The following is a 21758-nucleotide window of genomic DNA, read 5'->3' on the forward strand; positions in this document are numbered from 1 at the left end:
TGTGGGAGGTCAATTAGGTAATAATAGATTATGATTTCATTAATACATTTTATTTAATTATATGATTGATATTGATTATATGAATGAGGAAATACTGATTTCTTTTCGTTATATGCTATTTGTGGGCTGTTAGGTTTATAGCGGGATAGTGTGGGAAGTTAATAAGTGGGATCCCTTTCCATTTGCAAACCGTTACCACCTTCTTTGAAGTGCCAGTACAATTTGAATGTTTTGCAATCGTAAATCTGCTTTTAAACATTCATACATACCACTGAGATTCTGTATTTGAAAGAGAGTCCCTAAACACGCCTCTTCCAAATTCTAGGGGGTATATTCACAAGAATGTGTGATAACTACCTCAAGAGTAGCATAACGCAACTTTCAACATCGCAGCCCATCGCGGGAAAAGAGCCCTGTGTCAACGTGGAATTCACAACACAGCGGTAGCATGCAATAGTCTGCCAAAACTGCGGACAATATCCCCGATACAACCACCTCGATGGAGACAAAAACACAAACCACAACATCAAAAAACATGCGATGAGGAAACCAGCGATAAGCCAAAGCGCGATGAGGAAACCAGCGATAAGCAGCGCCAGGCCTACAACACACACCAGGCAGGTGGGAAAAATCACCATAAAAGTAGAAAAAACACCCAAACACAAACTGACCAACGCCCAAGCACCATTGAGGCAGCCGGAGCAGGCGCAGAGGATGAGCGCAACCCCACAAGTACCCCGGACGACCAGCCTGGGACCTCGGGGACAGGGAAGGGCAAGGACAAGAAGAGGAAGACAAAGTTCAGTCCGCAGGCGAACACTAACATAGTCACAGAGGTGATGGAACACCATCAACAAATGTTCGTCACCTCCAACGTGTCATTGCGCACCAAAAATGGAATCTGGTGGGACATCGTGGACAAGGTGAATGTCGTCGGGGAGCACAAGAGGACAATGGACGAGTTCAAGAGGCGATGGACTGACATCAATCGGCGGACTAAGGCGAAGCTCCCTGCCAACCAAAAGGGAGGAACGCAGACTGGAGGTGGGGGCCCAATACCACAGCTCAAGCTGGATGACATGAAGGAGCTGGTATCGACAGTCATCAGTGTGGAGACTGTGGCTGGAGTTGGGGGATCAGACACTGCTCGACAGGACACAACACACCCGCAACAGGGTGAGTGAACACCAGGTACTGGGGGGACGGGTGGAGATGGGCACAATGGCACACATGCACAATTGAGTAGAGCACAGTGCACACCCACAATGACTCTGGGTCCACGCCCAGATCTACAGACTGTCACAATTTACAATGCCATGCTGTCTGAATGTGAATAGATAATGGGTAACCCAATATACCCTTGTAGGTATGGGCAATTAATAATTCAGAACATGGGAGCTACAAGGGATTTAGTTCATTCACTGAGTAAAATGAATTCAATGGCATAAGTCAAAAAAGTTAGTTCTAGAGAATCTAACTAGTTAATATTCAGAGAATATCAGTTAAATTAATACAAAAGACAATCAATGTTGACAGGATAATAAATCAGAATAATAAAAAATTGGGCACAGTGAAGTTATGGACAGATGTACGCATAAGTCAGCAAATCAATACATAACAATACATCAACTCCTTTCTTTAGGGAAGGGTAACCAAGTTAATCGATGAACAAAGGTGTACTCTTGAAGCAAGATTAAAGGCTTTAGGAGATGATGATATGGTCAACATTTCGGTCTGTAATGCTGTAGTCTATGAGACCATCATCAGGACTAATGTTATTGCACCATGGTTGCCCCTTATTAGTATGGCAGGCAGTAGTACAGCCAAACGTTCTGATGGGCGAATGGGATACCGCAAGTGTATCTGCAACGGATATTCAATATCAAGACGTCAGGGGGATGCTCGGTGAGGTAATGAGAGGAACTCGAGCTATCGCCAATTTTTGATTTATAGGAATGCAGGCAGCGCTTCGTTCCGGTTGATTTACTTTCCTGAAGCGCTGCCGGTCGTTGTGAATCTTGAGGTGTGGTGTTCTTGCGGTTTTGGCACAGGAACGCCTACTCTGCATCTCATTAGCGATACTTGCGGGTGTCCTCTGTGGCAATGTTTTTTTGCGGCTGCTATCGCGGGAAAACTGGTGCTGTGGGTTGTTAGCACCAGCTTGTGAATGGTGGGGTAATTTTATCACGACTTTGACTGCGATAAAGTGCCGTTAATTGGGAGATAACTCCTTGTGAATATACCCCTAAATTGCTAAACTAAATAGCAAATTGGTAACATGTTACCAAATCTCTTCTTTGTGCAACACTCTTGTCTCTTTCTATACCCCTCTTCCCTCTTTCTACACCACTCTTGCCTCTTTCTGTACCGCTGTTCCTTCTTTCTTCACCTGTCTTGTCTCTTTCAGCACCCTTCATGCCTCTTTCAGCACGTTTGTTGCTTCTTTCTGCAGTTCTCTTTACCTTTCTGCACCCCTCTTACCTCTTTCTGTACTCCTCTTGCCTCTTTGTGCACCTCTCCTACTCCATTCTGCACCCCTCTTTTTCCACCTCTGTATTTTTTTCTGTACCTTTTTTGCTTCGTTCTGCACTTTACTTGCCTCTTTCTGTACTCTTCTTGCCTCTTTCTGCACCTCTTTTGCTTTTTTCTGCACTGCTTTGGCTTCTTCCTGCACTTCTGTTCCAATCTTCTGCATCCCTCTTGCCTTTTTCTGCACCCCTCTTCTCTCTTTCTGCACATCACTTGCCTTAATCTGCTCACCTGTTCCCTCTTTCTGTACCCCTTTTACCTGTTTCTGCAACTCTTGCAGTTCTCTTGCCTCCTTCTGCACCTCACTTGCCTTTTTTCGCACCTCTGTTGGTTCTTTTATACTGCTTGTGCTTCTTTATAGACTTCTCTTGCAAATGTATACTCCCCTCTTACCTGTTTCTGTACCTCTCATGCCTCTGTCTGCACCTCTGTTCCCTATTTCTGTACCTCTTTTGCCGGTTTCTGGAACTCACTTGCCTCTTTCTACAGTTATATTTCCTCCTTCTGCCGCTCTGTTGCTTCTTTCTGCACTTCTCTTGCCTCTTTCTACACCCCTGTTGCTTCATTCTGCACATTCCATTCTTCTTTCTGCACCTGTCTAGCTTCTTTCCACACCCCGTTGTCTCTTTCTGCACTCGTCTGGTGTCTTTATGTACTTTTATTGCCTGTTTCTGCATCTCACTGCACTTTTCTTGCTTCTTTTTACATTTCTGTTGCTTCTTTCAGCAATTCTCTTGCCTCTTTCTGCACTTTTCCTGCCTGTTTCTGCACCTCTCTTGCCTCATTCTGTAGTTCTCTTGCCTCCTTCTACACCTCTGTTGCTTCTTTATGCACTTCTATTGCCTCCTTCTGCACCCATGTTGCTTCATTTTGCACTTTCCATGCTTCTTTCTGCATCTGTCTTGCTTCTTTCTATACCCCTGTTGTGTCTTTCTTTACTTGTTTTCCCTCTTTCTACACCCCTTTTACCTGTTTCTGTACCTCTCTTGCCTCTGTCTGCACCTCTATTCCCTGTCTCTGTACATCTTTTGCTTGTTTTTGCAACTTTCTTGCCTATTTCTGCAGTTCTCTTGCCTCCTTCTACACCTCTGTTGCTTCTTTCTGTACTTCTCTTGCCTGTTTCTCCACCCCTGTTGCTTCATTCTGCACTTTCCATGCTTCTTTGTGCACCTGGCTTGCTTCTTTCTGCACCCGTTGTCTCTTTCTGCACTCGTCATCCCTTTTTAATGTACCTTTCTTGCCTGTTCCTGCATCTCAAATGACTCTTTCTGCAATTTTCTTGCTTCTTTCTACACCTCTGTTGCTTCTTTCAGCAATTCTCTTACCTCTTTATAAACTGCTCCTGCCTGTTTCTGCACCTCTCTTGCCTCTTTTCGCACTTCTCTTGCCCCTTTCTGTACCTCACTTGCTTCTTTCTGCACTTCTCTTGCCTCTTTCTGCACCTTTGTTGCTTCATTCTGTACAACTTTTGTCTCTTTCTGCACTTGTCTTCCCTCTTCTGTACTTCTCTTGTTTCTTTCTACAGCTCTGTTGTGTCTTTCAGAAATTCTCCTTCTTCTTTCTGCACTTCTCTTCCTTCTTCCTGCACCCCTCCTGCCTTCTTCGGTAACTCTCTTGCCTCTTTCCGCACCTTTCTTGCCTCTTTCTGCACTTCACTTGCTTTTTTCTGCACCTCTCTTGCCTCTTTCGGCACCTCTGGGTTAGAGGTAGTTTTAAACCCTCTGCCCTATTATGTACTAGGGCCTTACAGGGGAGGTCATGCCAATCACAGGGGTATTTCCAACCCATAGTGTACCCTAGTGTATGTAGGTGTTTTTACTGTATTCTAAGTGTCTTTCAGCATAGCACTGGCTCCGGGCCTGGTTGTCAGAGTCAGTTACCACCAGTACCAGTCAACAAAAAGTTGGGGGCACAGGATGACTTGCAACAAGGCCTCTTTCTACACCTCTATTGGTTCTTTCTGCATATCTCTTGCTTCTTTCTGTACCTTTCATCATCTTTCTGCACATGTCCTACCTCTGTTGGCATAATTAGGAATTAGCATTTAAAAAGCCTTTGAAATTCACTGAAAAAAACATAGGTTTAAGGGACATTATATAGTTAGAAATTATCATTTAAACAACTTTTTAAATTCACTGAAACAACTATAGGTTTCAGGTACATTGTAGTTAGTTGGACATTTCACTCGTACAAAACCATAGGTTTCAGGGACGTTATAATTAGAAATTAGCATTTAAAAAACCTTAGAAATTTATTGAAAAAAACACAGGTTTCAGGGACGTTATAGTTAGTTGGACATTACACTCAGAAACATTTTTAAACCCAGAGAAATTCGGCCGTTATAGTTAGTTGAGCTAACTATAACTCACGCCCCCGCAATGCACTGCTGATGACATCACATATTACATCATGCATGACATGGTCAGTGACATCACTGATGACATCTCAAATGACATCACTGATGACATCATCCACGTAATAATCGGATGCACCTCCTCATACCCTAATGTAACCTTTGATACACCCACTCTAAAAAGCAGACTATCATTTTCAAAACCATAGACACACCAATACGTGGTACTACATACCCACTCACTGATTCATAGGTGTAAACACACATTCACTCATTCACCCATTGTCACTCATACATGCAGTTACTCATCAATACAGCACTATCATATGCACTCATACAACCATACAGACACTCACACACCACCACTTATCCATAGCTACTCACACACCTAGTCAGTCATGCAAAGAATTAATCACACTCCCATTTACTCACCTATACACTTATACACATATCACCTCACTTATTAATACAGATACTAACACATACTTACTCTTTTGTACAATCACTGATATAATCGCACAATCATCCATACAGTCACTCTCACAATCAATCACTCTCACATATTGTCATTTATGTACTCCAACACTCATATATACTGCCTTTCACATAAGTTATTACTCACACATGTACCATTGAGATATCTATTCACTCACCAACACACCCATATAAATACTCACCCACCTATACAGCCCTTTACACATGCAGTCTTGAACCCATACACCCTGTGAATCACCCACTCACACATCTATGCACAGAGTCACACACTCCCCACCCACCTACACAGACACTCAGGCGTCTAATTAACCCAAATAGACACTCAGGTAGCTACTCACCAACCCATGCAGCCGCTTACACACCAACTAACAGATTGATACAGACATTAACACAGTTTAGTCACTAACCCATGCATTCAGTAAGATACGTTTAATCACTCAATTATGCAGTCAGTCACACACCTACAAAATCATCCATTCAGACACGCATATACTCACTCATTCTTCAATTCACCTTGGCATTTATATATATAAAATATATTTAAACTTTACAAAAACACACAGTCACTGGATAATGTCATTAGTGATGTAATTTGAAATGTAATCAGTAATGTCATCATTGATGTCACTGACAATGTGATGAAGGATGTAATATTTGACGTCATCAGCAGTGCACTGTGGTGGCGCGAGCTATGGTTAGCTCAACTGACTATGATGGCCGAATTGCTCTGGTTTTGTACGATTGAAATGTCCAACTAACTTTAACATCCCTGAAACCTGTGGTTTTTTCAGTTCATTTCTAGGGTTTTTCAAACGCTAATTTCTAACTATAACATCCTTGAAACCTATATTTTTTTTCGGTGCATTTCAAAGGTTTTTTAAATACTAATTTCTAACTATAACATCCGTGAAACCTATGTTTTTTTCAGTAAAAAAAATAAATATAAACAGACACACATTTTTATATAAATATATATAGAGTGAAGACATTTAGTGTCTTGCAAGTTAGCAATGCTGGAGCCCTTTTGGCTTACTATAGACTCAGTAGAGCTGTGATGTAAGTGCTGGAGCAGAATGCAGTGAAGGCTGATTTAGAACGTAGAGTCTGCAGTTGCACTCCGACAAATAAAGATGTGTAATACTAAGCTCCATGTGTGGCAGAGTCATTTGTGGGTACCCAGGCTGGGGAAGATGCTACAGCTCCAAAGACTTCTGGAGGACTAGCACAAACCTGCCAAGCCAACCCAGCGAAGGTGCGTTGCTGGTGAGCCAAAGATTGAGGTTGCTCCTGCTCTGGGAATTTCCACAGCACCAAATCCATTTCAGCAGTATGCCATGGAGAGGCTGTATAACCTCAAGGAGCCCTATTCATCTAATGCTTGCAGCCTTGTCCCTCTGGAGGAATCTGAGTTGAAATAGAGACTGAGTTGAAATGTGCAGATCTTCGCCGAATGAAAGCACCTTTGTTAGGCATGAATTTTTAATTTCTCCCACTCTGAGTTTTACAGCTGAAGGTCAACAACTTCACTGGGACCAGGGCCTCATCTGACAGCTATCTGTCTTCGTGGAGATATTCTTGGCCAGAACCTGCTGCTTTGCCCTGCTGAGAATTTTTTACTTCTATTTCAGAGACTAAGTCAGAATAATCAGATGACCGTGGTTGATGCTTAATGCTTTTAAGAACTATTTTTATTTACAATTTTAGAAAAATCATCTCAATGGTTCCTTTTGTTAGATGTTTGTTGAGTGAGATTTGCGAGATCGTGGAATTAGATTTATATTGTGCTGTGTTTTCACATTTTAAATTGCTTTGGTACTTCTAAATGCTTTCACATTTTCTTAAGTTTTGCCTGTCTGCTCTGTGCCACAGTTATCATGGTTTGAGCTCAGCTTATTGAAACAGTTACGTGACCTAACAAGAATAGTGGCATTATTAATTGTGGTGGACTAACTTTCTCTCCAACTAATCATCTACTTTGTCACATAAGGTTTAAGTTACTGAAACCATTAATGAGGTCTACTATCCATCCCAATTAATAGTTCTCTTTCTCACAAAAACAATAACATTTAACCATTGCTGTCATTTGAGGTTAGCAATGTAAGATTAGTACCACTCTCCCTAAAATGTGCTTTGGCATGGAGAATGTTAATATGTTCCTTGCTGGCAAGAGAAATTGACTATTACCAAAGAGTGAGGTTGCTCCTGCTCTGAGAATTTCCACAGCACCAAATCCACTTCAGCAGTATGCCATGGAGAGGCTGTATAACCTCAAGGAGCCCTATTCATTTAATGCTTGCAGCCTTGTCCCTCTGGAGGAATCTGAGCTGAAAAAGTGACAGAGTTAAAACGTGCGGATCTTCCCCATACGAAGGCACCTTTGTTAGGCGAACTTTTAATTTCTCCCACTCTGAGCTTTACAGCTAAAGGTCAACAACTTCACTGGGACCAGGCCACATCTGACAGCTATCTGTCTTCGTGGAGATATTCTTGGCCAGAACCTGCTGCTTTGCCCTGCTGAGAATTTTGTACTTCTATTTCAGAGACTAAGTCAGAATAATCAGATGACCGTGGTTGATGCTTAATGCTTTTAAGAACTATTTTTATTTAAAATTTTAGAAAAATCATCTCACTGGTTCCTTTTGTTAGATGTTTGTTGAGTGAGATTTGCGAGATCGTGGAATTAGATTTATATTGTGCTGTGTTTTCACATTTTAAATTGCTTTGGTACTTCTAAATGCTTTCACATTTTCTTAAGTTTTGCCTGTCTGCTCTGTGCCACAGTTATCATGGTTTGAGCTCAGCTTATTGAAACAGTTACGTGACCTAACAAGAATAGTGGCATTATTAATTGTGGTGGACTAACTTTCTCTCCAACTAATCATCTACTTTGTCACATAAGGTTTAAGTTACTGAAACCATTAATGAGGTCTACTATCCATCCCAATTAATAGTTCTCTTTCTCACAAAAACAATAACATTTAACCATTGCTGTCATTTGAGGTTAGCAATGTAAGATTAGTACCACTCTCCCTAAAATGTGCTTTGGCATGGAGAATGTTAATATGTTCCTTGCTGGCAAGAGAAATTGACTATTACCAAAGAGTGAGGTTGCTCCTGCTCTGAGAATTTCCACAGCACCAAATCCACTTCAGCAGTATGCCATGGAGAGGCTGTATAACCTCAAGGAGCCCTATTCATTTAATGCTTGCAGCCTTGTCCCTCTGGAGGAATCTGAGCTGAAAAAGTGACAGAGTTAAAACGTGCGGATCTTCCCCATACGAAGGCACCTTTGTTAGGCGAACTTTTAATTTCTCCCACTCTGAGCTTTACAGCTAAAGGTCAACAACTTCACTGGGACCAGGCCACATCTGACAGCTATCTGGCCTCGTAGAGATATTCTTAGCCAGAACCTGCTGCTTTGCCCTGCTGAGATTTTTTTACTTCTATTCAGCGACTAAGTCAGAATAATCAGATGACCGTGGTTGATGCTTAATGCTTTTAAGAACTATTTTTATTTACAATTTTAGAAAAATCATCCCACTGGTTCCCTTTGTTAGATGTTTGTTGCGTGAGATTTGCGAGATCGTGGAGTTAGATTTTTATTGTGCTCTGTTTTCACATTTTAAATTGCTTTGGTACTTCTAAATGCTTTCACATTTTCTTAAGTTTTGCCTGTCTGCTCTGTGCCATAGTAATCATGGTTTGAGCTCAGCTTATTGAAACAGTTACATGACCTAACAAGAATAGTGGCATTATTAATTGTGGTGGACTAACTTTCTCTCCAACTAATCATCTACTTTGTCACATAAGGTTTAAGTTACTGAAACCATTAACAAGGCCTACTATCCATCCCAATTAATAATTCTCTTTCTCACAAAAATAATAACATGTATCCATTGCTGTTATTTGAGGATAGCAATGTAAGATTAGTACCACTCTCCCTAAAATGTGCTTTGGCATGGAGAATATTAATATATTCCTTGCTGGCAAGAGAAATTGACTATTACTAAGATTACCAAATACTTTATGAACATGGGGTCAGATGTTGGCACATTAGATTCATTAAAAGTGGTTGCAATTTTCACACCGACTTTGAGCGAATCCAGTGCTATTTTGTGGACCGGCCTACGTACTAATTTGTTGATTCACAAAATACTGAATTGCATTAGGACTCAATTGGACTTATCTTTAAATATTAATGAGGTTGGTCGCAAATTGCGGCCAACTGCAATTTGTTGCAATCACAAGGATGGCGGCCAACAGGTATTGCTTTCAAATAAAGCATTCTTTTTATTGCAGAACTTTTTCCTTACAGGAATAGTTTCTAAAACTATAAATCACTGCTTACTTCTAAAAAATGTTTTTGGGACCATTCGGAAAGGGAAAGGGGTCACCTGCAGACCCTTTCCTGTTTGCAAACAGGTTACCACCACCTTTGAGATGTCAGTAAAATAATAATGTTTTGCACCCGCATTTCAGTCACAAAAGAATAATACATACTATAAATAATAAATATCTGGTAGGGACACCTTAAGCACAACTTTTCCAATTAGTGATATCTAAAGATTTTCTAAACCCATTTAGTGATTCAGTAACATCGAATCTCTGAGTAGTTTTAGTTCATTCAAAAAGCACATTTAATTGTCTCAACCATTGCAATCTACCAAATAGCAGGGTTTGCAACATGAAAATGTATTAGTGCACATTGCCTATAGTATTTCTAACTCTCCATGGTTTGGAAAACATCAGCGAAATACCTCCTAGAAATTCATACCTTATTAATACCTTGAGATCAAAAAACACAAAAGGGTATATTTAAAAGCCCCTATCACGTCATGAACGTCACTTTTTTCGATGTTCCTGTGGCGATACAGGCTTTGTCTTATTTACAAGGCAGTGTTAAGCCACTTAACATGGCTTAACAGTGCCATGTAAATAAGGCACCCTTTCATGATATACTTAGCGCGAAAGGGGTGGGTAATGGGTGTTGCGGTGGGCGTTCAGCTGCAACACCTGTTGATTTTGATGCTGCTCCATATTGTGGTGTAAACATAGGCAGCACCAGAATTTTTTTTAAAAAAAACTTGGTCTTAACGTGGCTCAATGAGGAGAAATGCTTTATTTCACATATTTCTTGCTGTTTCTATGTGTGGTTCAATGTCCAGCATACATAAAAACAGCAAAATACCATGCATGGTTATTTAGGTGTAGGAAGGTGTGCCTTCCTTCACATAAACAATCATTTTAAAAATGTGTGGGGCCGATTCACAGAACTAATTTTAAACAAAATCCTAAACGTACTACTTTTGGTATTCACAGAAGGCATTTAGTAGTAGTAACGTTGGGATTTTGTCTTAAATTAGAATATTGTCTGAAGTTAGAACTTTGCCTTGTTAGGATTTTGTCTTAAGACCAAAACTTAAGACAAACTTAAGTTTAACTTAAGTTTAATTTAAGACAAAATCCTAACTTAAGACCAAATCCTAACTTTACGTTGCTGTAATTAGCACGAACGAAGGGGGAAACGCAGGGCCGCATCGTATTGTTGTAAATACGGTGCAGCCCTGTGTTTCAAAAGTGGCAGAGCGTGGCGTTAAGCCAAAAAGGCTAACTCTGTGCTCCGTCACTTTTCTTTTAAATCTGCCCAAAAATATTTTCCACAGATTTTACCAAAAATTGAAATGTCTTCATGGTTTGGCATGTTTTTAAAAACATGTTAAAGAAATGTGCAAACTCACTGTACTTTTATGCTTGCCAACTTTACTTTGTAATCTACCAACGTAGAAACCATTTGAGTGTAAACCTATAGAGAAAGTTTTCTAATTCTTTTTGTAAGAAATTAAGGGCCAGATGTAGGTAAATGGCATTTACCGATTCGTAAATACCGAATTTTACCGATTTGGTATTTACAAATCGGTAAATGCTATGTAGGTATTTTTACCGAATAATTTAACGAATCGGTAATATTCGGTAATTACCGAATCGGTATTTAATGATTCGGTAATTGCCATTGTTTCCTATAGGAACAGATGTGCATGTACACAGGAATTCGTTATTTACCATCAAATAGTATTTGATGGTAAATAACGAATTCTAAAGGGCCTGTGGCACAGTTTTCAGTGCCACCTACATCCAGATTTACCGATTCGGTAAATTTACCGATTCGGTATTTTACAGATCCGTTAAATTTACCAAATTGGTAAATTTACAGAATCGTTAAAATTAGGGCCCCCTACATCTCAAGAACCAAATACCGGTCGGTAACGGCAAAATCGGCCGTTACCGACCGGTAATTGGCCACCTACATCTGGCCCTAGGTTATTAGTTGTGAGGCATGATAGCCCCACTCCAATATTAAGTACATTGTCAGGGTGAACTACGAAAGTCACTAAATAAACCTATGCCTAACCCTCTGGTCCTTTGCACAAAAGCTGTCAGGCTTAACTTAGGTACAGTGTGTAAAGTATGAATGCTGCACTCAAACCGTTAAAAAGAGAGAACATGACACAAGAAAAATCCCAATCCAATTTAGAAAAATCGAATTGTTGTCAATAAATAAAAAGACAGCAAAACTACAAAAATTGAATCAGTAGAACAGGAGCTATGAACTTTGAAACTTTTAGGTGAAAATAGCACGAAGAAGCACAGAGCGCCACTCCAGGTTATCTGGTCTAGTTGGAACAGAGTAAAAATACAAGCGTAGGTGACCCAATGCAGCACAGGTCGGATATAGGGACCAGGTTCATCCCACTGAAGAGTTTACATTCTAAAGTCCAAGTACTCGCGATGAGCTGCAGGTGGAGTTTCGCTTTGGTGGGGGCCACAAGCTGACTGTTATCAGTGCAAGAAGCAGGAAGGGCATTGTGGATGGTCGCAGTTGTAGCATGAAGAGCCAGTCATCACTGGAGCTTCCCATTGGATTTCGACATGGGCTGTCATTGTTAATGTGGACTGTAGTGGTTGACACAAAGAGAAGTCGTTGCTTTTAGATTAGTGTTTGTGGGTGTGGGGGACTGTCACTTTTTGATACGAAGGGTCTGCTTTGTTGTTCAGTTCAATAGTACTCTGAAGCAAACCCAGGGTCCAGGGCATGGGGGGCACCTCTCGAGATCAGGACTGCAGCAGAGGCCATGAGCAGGGCTCAGACAGGTCCTGTTGCAGGCCCAGTTGGTGCTAGTCAGATGGGCAGTTGAAGGGAGGCCTCTAGAAGCTTGTTGTGTTCCTATAACTCAAACAGGTCAGTCAACTGGCCCTTAGAGTCACTTCTGGAGAGCCTAGGTTCAAGCCAGGCAGGACTAGACTTCCTTCTTCAAACAGCAGGGCAGTCCTTCGTTTGAATCTTCCACAGGTCCAGGAGTCTTCTAATGAGAGGTTCTGAGGTCGACGGGGAATTACATGGCCTAGCCCTAAAACTGTTTCTGGTCAGTTCTTCCCTTTGTCTTGGCATAAAGGCGTATTTGGTTTAGGCAGACAAATGGCAACTTTCCAAAAGTGGCATTTTCTGAATTTTTCATTAAAATCTGACTTTGCCATTAAAGAGGATTATAAATAACAATTGAAATGAGTGCAAGAATAATTTTTCTATCTGCCCCCAAACTGAAGCTATGTTTGATTAAATGGAATAAATAATATTAAATAAATTAAAAAATAAAATACATTTGGTACTCCATTGTTAACCTATGACACAGATAACTTTTTAGCATGAAAACGTTGCCTTTAGGGGTACTGTGCTCCACCATTCAAGACATTCATGAGTGGTGGAATACCGAATTATAATCCCTCTCTAACCTAATGGTGAAACTTTAAATTTAAGGACACCGTTTTTTAAATCGGACCCAAAGGGCCTCATATAGAGCATGGTGTAGAAGAAACTCAGTGCAAACTCACCTTGAAGTTAGACATCTTAATTTCCGAAATTTCAATTGAGAACATGGATCCAGCACCACTAGGAAATGATACCCTCTGAGACAATGCACCTGTTTGGTGGTCTGCATTAGGCGTTATTCAAAGAAGCTTGATTGCCTTACTGTGTGTTCTCTAACGGACATGCACTGGACCAATCAGGGCTTCCATTTTTCAAAAATTGCCATGGTTGGTGCTGGCGCATGTGGTGGTAGAGAAGTGATAGCAACATTCCCGCTAAAATAGCATATTGTACTTAAAGCACAAACATTGTCAGCTTCAACATTTTTTTATCACAAACCTTTCAATGGTGCCACGAGATCTATGTACATAATGCGGCTTCAATGATGTTAGCAACACGTTTGTGTGTTTCTATGTATTTTATTAACAGCTCTAAACCTTGTACACAGTGTCACTTCTAAACAGTCAGGTTGAAATATCGAACAATAGAATGAATAGTTCATCGAAAAAGGCCGAGCAATTTCTTTTCAGTAGGCACAACAAAAAATCTAAAATAAATGAGTACTTGCAAAAGCCAAGATGTTTGACTTTTCTATAGTATTGATTAGGCCCAAGTGACATTGAAATTACATTGGAGTAATTTACACAATTTCAGGAATTTTGAGCTATGCTTTTTATGCAAAATCCCCCAAAATATGCAGTTACGCCACATCGCGTTATTATGCGGCTGTTCACAGCAAAATTCTGACAGAAGAGCACGTGAACAACCACAACGTGAGCAGCTGCTATTTTCAGCACTTGGCTTATTTGAACAGTTTTTTTTAGTTTGAAATGCTTCTTCGTATCAAAACTGGATGTAAGGACACACATTTCATGCTAATTATTGCGCCAAATGCTAGATTACCATTTCATGTAATTATGCGTAATCTCACTTACAGCCCGATTCATCATCGGGATGTTTTGCGAGTCTGTAATAGCGAATAATAAGGAATCGCTATTACAGACTCGCAAAACGGGAATCATGTAGGAATCGCTAAATAAATTGCGATTCCTACATATTCCTTATTTGCGATTGCAAATTGCTAATCGAAAATAAGGAATAACTCCCCATTCATTCCTATGGGCCATAAGGCCGGCGATTTCAAGGGTGCCAGGGGTGTCCAAAGGACACCCTGTAGCACCCTTGAAATGTAATCTCCATTGGTGTTGCGCACACACATGTCCAAAGGACATGTGTATGTGTAACATGTAACTTAGAAAAATGCATTTAAATGCATTTTTCTAAGTTTTCGCTATTTACCACGAGGTTTGACCTCGCGGTAAATAGCGGCCAAATATTGCGAATTCGCAAATTTAAAATAGTTGATGAATTGCATTTAAGGAATCTCAAATAGAGATTCCTTAAATGCAATTCCTCGCAAATATGAGATTTTGCAATTACCGATTTTTGCATTTGGGATGATGAATCCCAAATGCAAAAATTGCGCTCGCAAAGGGCCAGATTCTCAGAATCTGGCCCTTTGCAAGCGCAATTTCCTTTCATGAATCTAGCTGTTAATTTCCTATATTTTGGCATTTCGCAAACCCCCCAAACCCTGCCCCTCCCCCCCCCCTAGTGATGATGGAGAGATGCCTGCAAGTATTAAAAATGTTGCAATACGAAAAAGAAGCAAAGAGAGAAAGGGCAGGAGAAGACAGCAAACTCTGGGAGCGCCACCCGAGATGTAGTGTCCTGGGAGCGATATGGGAGCGAGAGAGGGAAACGAAAAAAAGGAGAGAAGACCAGGCAGGGTTGGGTGCAGGGGCAGGAAGCACCACTGCAAAACTGTAGCTTGAAAAGGGGATCAGGAGGGAGTTTTTGCTGAGATGCAAGCAATATTCCCACCCTTCTCTGTTCACCCAGCAGTGAACAGTAAGTGATTGAAGGCTAGTAAGTAAGGTGAAAGAAAACTGGCCAATCATGAGCCTCCTTGCCAGTACACCCCACAAACATTAATGGACCCCTATGAAATACGCTTCAATAAAATGCAGCAGCCATATTGAAATAATGAATGTCCTTGAAAGAGCTCACGGTAAGGACCCGAAGCCTGACCCTGAAGCCTCCTGTGATTTCATCTGTTGGAGCAGCCTCCCAAACTACACGAAAAGAATCCAATCAGACAGCCATGTTTGGGTCAGTTTTACACTCTAGCGCTGACAAAAGCAAGCCTACTGCAATGCAAAATAATTGAAACAAATATTGAATTGTAAATGCAATGTATGGATGAAATAAATAAATAAGAGTCAGATGACAGAGTGCAATTTTCAAATGTATAACAGCACTTGATGCATTTAAAAAGCAGACAGAAAGATACACCCAACTAGGCAGTACATTTATATGATATTAACATACTGCTGTGCAATGATCCAAGATGTGAGAGACAACGTCTTATGCCAATGACTGAAGATTACTGAGTCAAAGAAGCAAATGGTTAACTAAGACTGGCTCAAAGCTTCTTGTAATATGCATACAATACAGTATGTTGGTCTAGAAGGGTGCTAGAAACATTGTTCAGCAAACCTAATTAAAATGTTTCCAAACTAAAATGACGATGTTACCTTTATCCTTCAAGGGAGCCGGATATTTCTTTACTTCCTTTTTTTTAGCAGGCTCTGTTAACAAAGTACAATATACTAAGCATTTTCATATAGAAGAACAAATACGATAACTGTTGCCATATGGAAAAATACAGATTGTAAAATTCTCTTTGTTATTGCACACAATACAGGAATTGCAAACTCTGCAGTTACCAATAATGATCAATGACAATCCACCACAAACCACCTCCGCTTTAAAAACAATACCACAGTAATACGTTTTCGCCACATTACTTTCTTAATTATTAGGCATACTGATAACCCAGACTTGTTTATTTTGAGCAACCGTTTCAGGTACATAAATGTTATCGTTTTTTGTATATTCTTAAAAAGTAGGTGGTATCTTGCAGAAACATGTTTTTATTGCTTTTGCACAAAAATACCCTATGTTTGACATTTTGTGCTTAAAAGCAAAATGGAAGTGGGCACAGTTCGTGCTCAGCTCATAATAAAAAAATAGATGTGGCTATTTACCCGGCTGCCTACCAAATAGTAAATCTGCTATTTACACAGTGGCCAGCAAAATAGTACACAATCATTGCTGGTTAGCCAGCCAAAGGCAAAACAGTAGAGATGATGTAAAATTTGACTGGATAAATAGTGTGAAGCAGGTATATATTTAGCCAGCTGTGAAGAAAAAAGAGACGATAAGTATTGGTAGGGCAGTGGCCATCTTGTTTGTACAAAGGAAAATGCATTGAGTAAGCTAAAATGTTTACAGATGAAGTCAACAGGAAAATCAATTTTGAATAAAAAGATTTGTGTTATTTAGATATGATATGCGGAAATCAAACTTCAAAACTTTTAGAACAGATGAAGGAGGACCAAGGGGCCAGATCGAATTGTTCAATTCTTGATCACCACAACCAGACAGGACTTAGGCTAGCAACACCTTAAGACCCTAGATTAGAATAACCAGGGAATATAAAGGACCAGGAAATCTAGGCCCAGTGGGACCAGGATCAGAAAGTCCATAAGGGTCTGACTTGAAAGAAATTGGCTAGGGTAATAATAATAATAATAATAATAATCAACATTTGTAATGCGCAAACAATCACCCGTAAGAGTCTCAAGGCGCTGGGGGCCATCGGGAAGGTTAAGTAAGATATTGCCCTGAGTCACCTGTTGCTGGGCTAATCTGATGCTGGCGCCGGGCATCGAACCGTGATCCCCAGATTCCTGCATCAGTCGCCCTGGCTGCAGATCTACACCTCTCCCTCAGGGTCAAGATGTACAAGCCTTTTTTGCTGCTGCAAACGGGAGAACCTCCCGTTTGAAGCCGTACGAAAGGGTAATAGCATGTACAAATGCTATTTTGCGAGTCCCTGACTCGCAAAATAGCATTTGCGACTCTCGCTATTAGGAAGGGGCATCCCTTCCGAATAGCGAGTCAACATGCTATGTACTAGTGTTTTGCGACCGCATTTGCGGCTGCAAAACACTCACAGTTTACCACCTACTCAAGTGGGTGGTACCACTCGCAAACGGGAAGGGTTTCCCAGGAGACCCCTTCCCCTTTGTGAGCATGTTGGAAAATATTTTTTAAGAGTTGGCAGTGGTCCCAGAAACCACTGCCTGCCCTTAAAAAAATGTAACTGAAAGGTTTCATTTGTCTTTTTTAAATGCATCCCATTTTCCTGTAATCAAAGATGGGCTGCATTTAAAAAAAAGAAAAAAGCTGCTTTATTAAAAAGCAGTCCCAGACATGGTAGTCTGCTGAGCCCAGCAGTCCACCATCCTTGGGAGGGTTGGCATTCCCAATGGGCTCGCAAATTGTGGGAGGCTCATAACTATTAATGAGCCTCGCAATTTGTGTCACCATTGGGAATCGAGAACAGTGTGAAATACATTGTTGTACATCGGAAAATTGCACCTCGCAAATTGCGACTCACAAAAGAGTCGCAATTTGAGATGCGCAATTTTCTTAGTCGTACATCTGGCCCTTGGTGGGAAATTCTTCTCCTGTTAGAATCCAGAGTAGATGCATGTAGTCTAACTGGACTGGTGTGTCGACCGCCTTCTATAACAACTGCAAAAATAGTTCTTGTACATAGGCCTCCAGATATTTATTAGCAATGTCTTTTTTAATCCCTCTCAGTTGCATGATATTGCATCGGACCTGTTTTCAATATCATTGATCTTGACTAACATAGCTTGGTGTGATTGTTCCAGTGTGGTTAATCTCTGTGTTTTTTCATACCTCTCATGTAATTGTTCAGTTTGACTGTTTTCCCACTGGTCAAGTCAAGAGAGAGTTATGTTTTTGCACCAAGTGTTCTAATTCTGAGAGGAACTTGGTAAAGTCCTGCTGAAAGAGTTTATATCTCTTTTAAATTTGGAGAGGATTAGGTTGCCCTTTTTGGTCAACTGGGGCATGGAGTTCCAAGGTGTTTACTAATTATACATGTTGGGTTATTTTAAGGCCAGCACTAGCTTGACAAGGATCAGTCTTTTGCGCATTAAGCATTTCTTTAATGTGGTTGGTTCAGTCTCTTTCACCTTTGTGCCTTTGTGGAGAATATAGTTTGTATTAGTAGCAGCACCTCATGTTTACTGTTCTGTTGGTGTTTGGACCTTAAATGCACAAAATGTTTGTTTCTTGTGGCAACTTTTACTGTTCTTTTGGTTTTGGGGACCTTAAAGATCAGAAGTTACTATCTCTTGTGGTGCCTAAGGTAATTCCTCGCACATTTAGGGCACAAACTCCAGCCACTGTGCCCAAAGTGATAGTTGTGTAAAAAAAAAAGGTACTCAAGGTATTGCCACAAGTGAAGGCCCGTCTGTGGAGTGGCGTGATGTTGTTATTCCAGTGTGGTTAATCTCTGTGTTTGTTCATCCATTTCATGTAATTGTTCAGCTTGGCTGTTTTAACAATGGTCAAGGCAGAGTTCAATTTTTTGCAACAAGTGTTCTACTGCTGAGAGGAACTTATTAAAGTCCAGCTGAAAGAGGATCTTTTCTGAATTTAGAGAGGAGGATTGTTTTGGTCAACCGGGGTTTGGAGGTCTAAGATCTTTGCTAATTGTAATTTTTGGCTTATTTTAAGGTCCCACTATCTTGACAAGGATCACTCTTTGGTGCATTAAGCATTTCTTTGATGTTGGTTGGTTCAGTCTCTTTTGCCTTTGTGGAATTATAGTTTGTATTAGTAGCAGCACCCCATTTTTACAGTTCTGTTGATTTTTTAACTTTAAATGGACAACGTTATTGTTTCTTGAGGCAACTTTTACTGTTCTGTTGGTATTAGGGTCTTTAAAGGTCAGAAGCTACTATATATTGTGGTGCCTAAGTTAATTTCCCATGCATCTAGGGCACAAACGCCAGCCACAGTTCCCAAAGAAGTAGTTTTCTAAAAACAAAGGTACTCGAGGTATCGTCACAAGTGAAGGCCAATTGGTGGATTGGCAACCGAAATATCAAGGAAAGACTGACCATCACCACCATGATACAGCTCCAACTCTGATGAAAGGCCCAGAATGGAAATTTTGGAGGGGCTCATGACTGCTATGCTGGTAGAACTGCTGGCCTTTGCTCAATGGGACAAGGTCCTTGGGCCTCCTGTCTCCTACTCTCTGACCCGTCACTGCTCATGTGCACAACAAGGGAAAACCTCATCCCCATGCAGGTTTTACTTGACCATTTCAGACAGTTTCCCTTCCAAGTGATAACTAAAGTCGCACACGGTTTTAAAAGGCCACATTGTATTGTATTGTATTGTATATGGACTTGTAAAGCGCGATTGCTGCCCAAGGGCGTCCAAGCGCTAAGTAAGTAGACAGAGATGGGCGGTGCAGAAGAGATTAGAACTCGGTGGATTTAGCAAACAGTAGGGTTTTCAGCTGTTTGCGGAATGAGAGCAGGTTCGAGTTGGACCGGAGTTGTAGAGGAAGTGCATTCCACAACTTCGATGTGTTCAGGGAGAACATCCTGCCTCCGGCCCTGGCTCTCCTTACTCTGGGTACCACCGCCAGGAAAGCCTCCGTGGAGCGAAGGTTTCTACTTGGGTGGTAAGGAGTGACTAGATTGTCATTGATTGCTGGGCCTGTCCTCCAGAAGGCCCGATGGGCAATACATAGTGCCTTAAATGCCACTCTCTGCCTTACTGGTAACCAATGTAGACTTTTTAGTCCGGGCCTGGCTGACTGAGTGCGTGGGATCTGTAGCAGGGTGCGGGCTGCACAGTTCTGTGCCACCTGCAACTTCCGAAGAGTCATCTCAGGGGCCCCCACATATAGGGCGTTGTTCGAATCTAGACGGGACTGGATCAGGCCTTGTACTGCCACTTGTTTGGCTTCCAATGGTAGAAGGGGGAGAACCTTCCTCAGTGTTCTGAGTAAGCCAAAACATGTGGCGGACAACTTAGTGGCCTGGGTGGAGAAAGAGAGACTTTTGTCCAGCCATACTCCCAGGCTCTTTACACTTTCCTTAGGGGTGGGAGAGGTGCCCAGACAGGTGGGCCATAGGGAAATGAAAGGCACTGGTGAGGCTGGGCCCAGGAGCATGAGCTCAGTTGTATCTCCATTTAGTTTTAGGGAGGAGGTAGTCATCCACTCCTTGACATCCTCTAAGCATTTGAGCAGGCCTTCCGGAGTTTGCCTGTTGCTCTCTTGTGCCAGCGAAACCACTAGCTGGGTATCGTCGGCATATCCGCCATCTTGGCAGGCCTCCAATGGCGTTCAAATCATTTGTCTGCATACTGTTCCAAAATGAGCTCTTCATCCCTGCTCTGCCTTAAACTACAATCTCCCCTACCTCAGAGCCTTCCTGGAACACATTCACTCGAGTTTAGACATTTTGATGCATCTGTTTGAGACAATGCTTTAGACTGACAACAGAGTTCGGAAGGGACACCTCCTCATGGTTATCCACCTTGGCCACACCCTCTAAAATGCACTTCTTGTAAAACAGAAGCAACAGTTTTTAGCTTACACAACATTTTGAATGAAACTAATTTTTAGGGATTTGCTGATGGTAACTACCAAGTACCTGCTATAAATAGATCATTAGTCTAAGATCGAAGAGTATTATCCAATGAAGCAGACAATAAATAAAGCTTCCACTGATGTAGCATGATATGCATGACAAAATATGCAAACAATGAGTAAATATGGCCCCTTCATATTTACCTTTCTTCTCCAAGGGAGCCGCAGACTTAGCTTTTTTCTGTTTTACTGCCTCTGAAATATGACATGATTAAATTAAATCAAGTAGATGAAGTAGATGTACCACATTTGATAGTACAGGAATAACACATTTTTAATGTTGTTTATCACAGCTTTACAACAGGAAAAGGAATAATCAAAAAAAAATTATTCTAAACTTTGTTTACCACAACGGAGCAGTGTGTCACAAAATCAGCGTTCCAGCTCCTAAAATAGCTCTGACTCAGTACTTAATTTTTTGAGCCGCACTTAAGTATCAACACTGCGCTTTTCAGGAGCACCAGTTAAGGACACATACATTTACAGAGAGATTAAGTGATTTGCCCAGAATCACAGAATGTTGAGTAGACGCCTAGACGCAACCTGGTTCCTGAGCTCTGCAGTCTGCAGCTATAGCCATTAAATCACATCCTCTCCCCACATTCATGGTTAGCAGTTGGTTCTGTTTTGGGCTGCGCTAACTGGAGAAATGGGATGGTCCAAGCTGCCTCCTGACCAGAGCTCCAGCACTTATTTTTCTACAAATTAACCACTGCTCCGAATTTGTTTGTATTTTACGATGACAGTGGCATAGGTTGTCTTTTGTAAATCGTTCTAATACAGACATAATTGGCACAAGTATCGTATAATAAGTAATAATACTCCAAATGAGAGCCTGCATGGAAAAATTCCCCGCTCACATTTGGAAGAAAGCTTGCACCATGAGCTAAAGAACTGTC

General features: G+C 41.2%; 1 protein-coding gene across 50 annotated transcripts in view; it reads right to left on the minus strand.

Moving 5' to 3' along the window:
- Nucleotides 1–21758, minus strand: part of LOC147708230 (uncharacterized) — a 2035583-nt gene that overhangs the window by 732421 nt on the left and 1281404 nt on the right. For all 50 annotated transcript variants that reach the window (XM_086926979.1, XM_086926974.1, XM_086926953.1 and 47 more), the window contains 2 exons: nucleotides 21004–21054; nucleotides 15839–15892 (listed from right to left, as the gene is read on the minus strand). In XM_086926979.1, coding sequence (XP_086783105.1) covers nucleotides 15839–15892; nucleotides 21004–21054 — 105 coding nt within the window. The remainder of the gene's footprint in view (nucleotides 1–15838; nucleotides 15893–21003; nucleotides 21055–21758) is intronic.

The sequence above is a fragment of the Lissotriton vulgaris genome, chromosome 6 (genome assembly GCF_964263255.1).
Source record: "Lissotriton vulgaris chromosome 6, aLisVul1.2, whole genome shotgun sequence".
Classification (NCBI taxonomy): domain Eukaryota; kingdom Metazoa; phylum Chordata; class Amphibia; order Caudata; family Salamandridae; genus Lissotriton; species Lissotriton vulgaris.